The 3,000-nt window shown below is 39.7% G+C and overlaps 1 protein-coding gene across 1 annotated transcript; it reads right to left on the reverse strand.

Annotated features, from left to right (window-relative positions):
• Positions 1-317: 317 nt before the first annotated feature.
• Positions 318-2,157, reverse strand: LOC124825390 (putative xyloglucan galactosyltransferase GT19). The gene has a single exon (XM_047297995.2). It carries the CDS (start codon positions 2,019-2,021, stop codon positions 687-689), a length of 1,335 nt encoding a protein of 444 aa, XP_047153951.1. The 5' UTR covers positions 2,022-2,157; the 3' UTR covers positions 318-686.
• Positions 2,158-3,000: the final 843 nt, after the last annotated feature.

Genomic DNA, 3,000 nt, shown 5'->3' on the forward strand with positions numbered 1-3,000 from the left:
ACCTCAGACTTTTTCGAAGTAAATTTCATTGCAAAAGCAACAATGCAGCAGAGCGATAGAACAGAACATAAGATTGTGCAGATGGTCTAGTCGAAAAAGCTTTGGTGAATGGAAAATAACAAAACAATTATCAATTTGTAAACAAGTGCCTTGTTGCTTAGAAAGTATGACCCCAGCACTGGTTCTAGTCAAGGTCAACTTTCAATTTCTTCTATAACACAAAAGAACAAGGTGATATGGAAGCTCCAAGTGCATGGCTCCAACATTGTTATAAGACAGATTTCTGTTAATAATTTAAATGATCATAATAAACAGGATTACCAATTCAATTCCCGAGGATCGTTATACAATATAACATGTACTGTACAGTATAGAATTGTGATGAAAGCCTTGTGGATCATTAATTCTAGCTGATCCATACAAGTTAACTCGACAAGACTTCGAAAACACCTATTCCTTATCACTAGTCCAACATTTCCCAGGTCTGAAGTTGAATAAGAAACTTCCAAAGACAACCAAATGTTGGTGACACATAATTTGTAGATGCGCTGTCACAATTCGGTGCACAGGTGCCAGAAACTAATCTTTTGTGTGAAGTTCTATTGATTATTGGTCAAAAAGGTACACCTTAAACTAATAACTAGGAGCCTATAAGGAAAGAAACAAAAAGAAAATCACGATTAGATTCAGATAACAGAATGAAGTTCCTGGACCCTGGATCGAATCTTATCCAATGTACCATCAATGGCCAAATCAAATGCATCCTTCTTAGCTTTGAGACCGGGAGAACTATCATGCTTCCTGTACAAGACATTTGGTATCAACGCCAAAACCCTTTGCCGCAAGCTCCTAACCTTAGACCTAGGTATCCGTTGCAAGACGTTCAAAATCCTCAACCCCTTGAACACAACCTCCTCCTTCGGAATAAACACAGAGAAATCCTCAAACTCGTTCTCGGGCAGATGCCACCCATACTGCGACTTGGCCGAAAGATCCTCAAAGAAAACCGGTATACACCCCGCCAGTATCGAGTCGAACGTGGACCGGCGGGTGGGGGTGTCCCCGGGAGGCTGCAAGCAGAAACTCGCCTGCAGCATGGGCCGCATAAACCGAACAGGGTCGTGCTCGCAAACCCCGTTGGAGCAGTCCACGATCTCGCACAACTTCTCGTAAGAGGGGTCCGAGGTGGCGTTCTCACACTCGCTGCGTATGCTCCGACGGATGTTGGGCGACGAGGATCCGCCTCCGCCTCCACCGCCGGCGAATAGCGCGAGGATGGAGCGCTTGGAGCGGCGGGCCCGTGTGATCCAGGAATCGAGGAGTCCGAGGTTGAGAGGGTGGAAGGAGGTGGGATAGGGAACGGCGTGTTCCTGCCAGGGCCACGCGCGGGCCTCCAGCGTGAGGGCGGTGAGGTTAAAAAATTGGGGCAACTCGAGGAAGGAGGTGCCCCAGAAGGGAGGATCGTTGGTGAGGGATTGAGAGAAGTCCCAGGCGGGGCGGGCCATGACGAGGAAGTGGTCGTGGGCCATGTGACGAGCCCAGATTTGGGGGTTGTCTTGTTGGAGGAAATGGAAGAGGTGGAGACCGTGTAGGGCGCTGAAGTTTGATTCTGAGCCGTAGAGGTAGCGTAGGGCATCGAGGCCCGCGTAGTAGGGGAGATAGATAGCCTTTGCGCGCAGGGGATCTTGCGTGAGGCAGGGGTACTCCAGCATCCGACGGTGGAAGACGAGTTCCAGCATGGAAGGGTCGGTTCGGTACCAACTCCGGGAGCGGTTATGGGTTTTCTGTCCCAGACCGTGGTTTCCTAGGTAGGGACACAGGTCGTCCAACATTGGATACTCCGAACAGTTTGCCAGCAGATCCAGGTTGAATCTTGAAGGTAGCTTCCTTATGTGGATCCATCGATTCTCGCATTCTTCCTCTTCCGATGATGCCGCCATTTTCCCCACCGACAACATCATTAACATCAACAACGGCCATCCGCTGCCTTTCAACATCCCCATTCCTTTCTTTCTATTCATCAACGCTGTCCCGTCGATTCCAATCCTAATCAAAACCACGCCTGTTCTTCCTTCACATTCCTATCACTCTTCTAATATCTGTTTCACTAAAAACAAGCACACACTACAAAAAGTCAAATCAATCTAAAGCCTAATGTAAGTAAGTTAAATACTACAGTTAATAACCCCACTTCTAGAATTTTAAATCTCAAATCTTACTTATTTTATTTAATATCAATTAATGTTTTAAGTTCCTGCTTTAATGACAACAATTAAAGCTTTTCTTTATACATAACTATATTTTTACAATATTTTAATAACAAAATTATTTCACAATCAATAATAATCTTAAACACCGATATAAACCAATAAAAACTAAGAAAATTTTATTTTCATACATGTAATATGCAAAATATTTAATACATCATTTTGTTCAGATTTGATTTAAAGTAATACTATTTTTTAAAATGTAGAATTATTTTGAAACAAACCCCTACAAATATTAAACCTATACAAAATTTTAATAAATTTTTAATTTCTTTCAGTCATCTAAACCATCTTACTTTTTAATCCAAAGATAATAATTACGACGATTATATATTTTGTGTATTCTCAATTATTAAAAGTAATTCTTCAATTTAATTATTATATATTTACACAAATAACATAATTTTGATTTTAGTTTAAAATTCAATTATTACATAACCGAATTTTAACTTTCGTGTTTTTGTAAATAGTAGTTAAAATATCAATCAGAATTTTTTATTTTCGAAAAATTGAATTATTTGAACTAAGCTTTTTTTTTTAATTTTATTAAAACAAAAGGAGAGGAAAAATAAGAAGTTATAAGTTTTTATAACGAAAACATATTTATTGATATATTTGATTTTTTTAAGTTATTTTTGTAATTTTGTATAATTTTCAATTTATTTACATTAGAGTTTTAAATTTTTTTAACTTCATTTTCTTTATATATTTGTAATTGGTTGAATCGAATAAT

The sequence above is a fragment of the Vigna umbellata genome, chromosome 9, assembly GCF_029865625.1.
Source record: "Vigna umbellata cultivar VRB3 chromosome 9, Vumbellata_1.0, whole genome shotgun sequence".
Lineage (NCBI taxonomy): Eukaryota > Viridiplantae > Streptophyta > Magnoliopsida > Fabales > Fabaceae > Vigna > Vigna umbellata.

Excerpts from the sequence above, each read along its gene's own strand:
- LOC124825390 (XM_047297995.2), bottom strand. The coding sequence starts at position 2,021 with ATGAATAGAAAGAAAGGAATGGGGATGTTGAAAGGCAGCGGATGGCCG.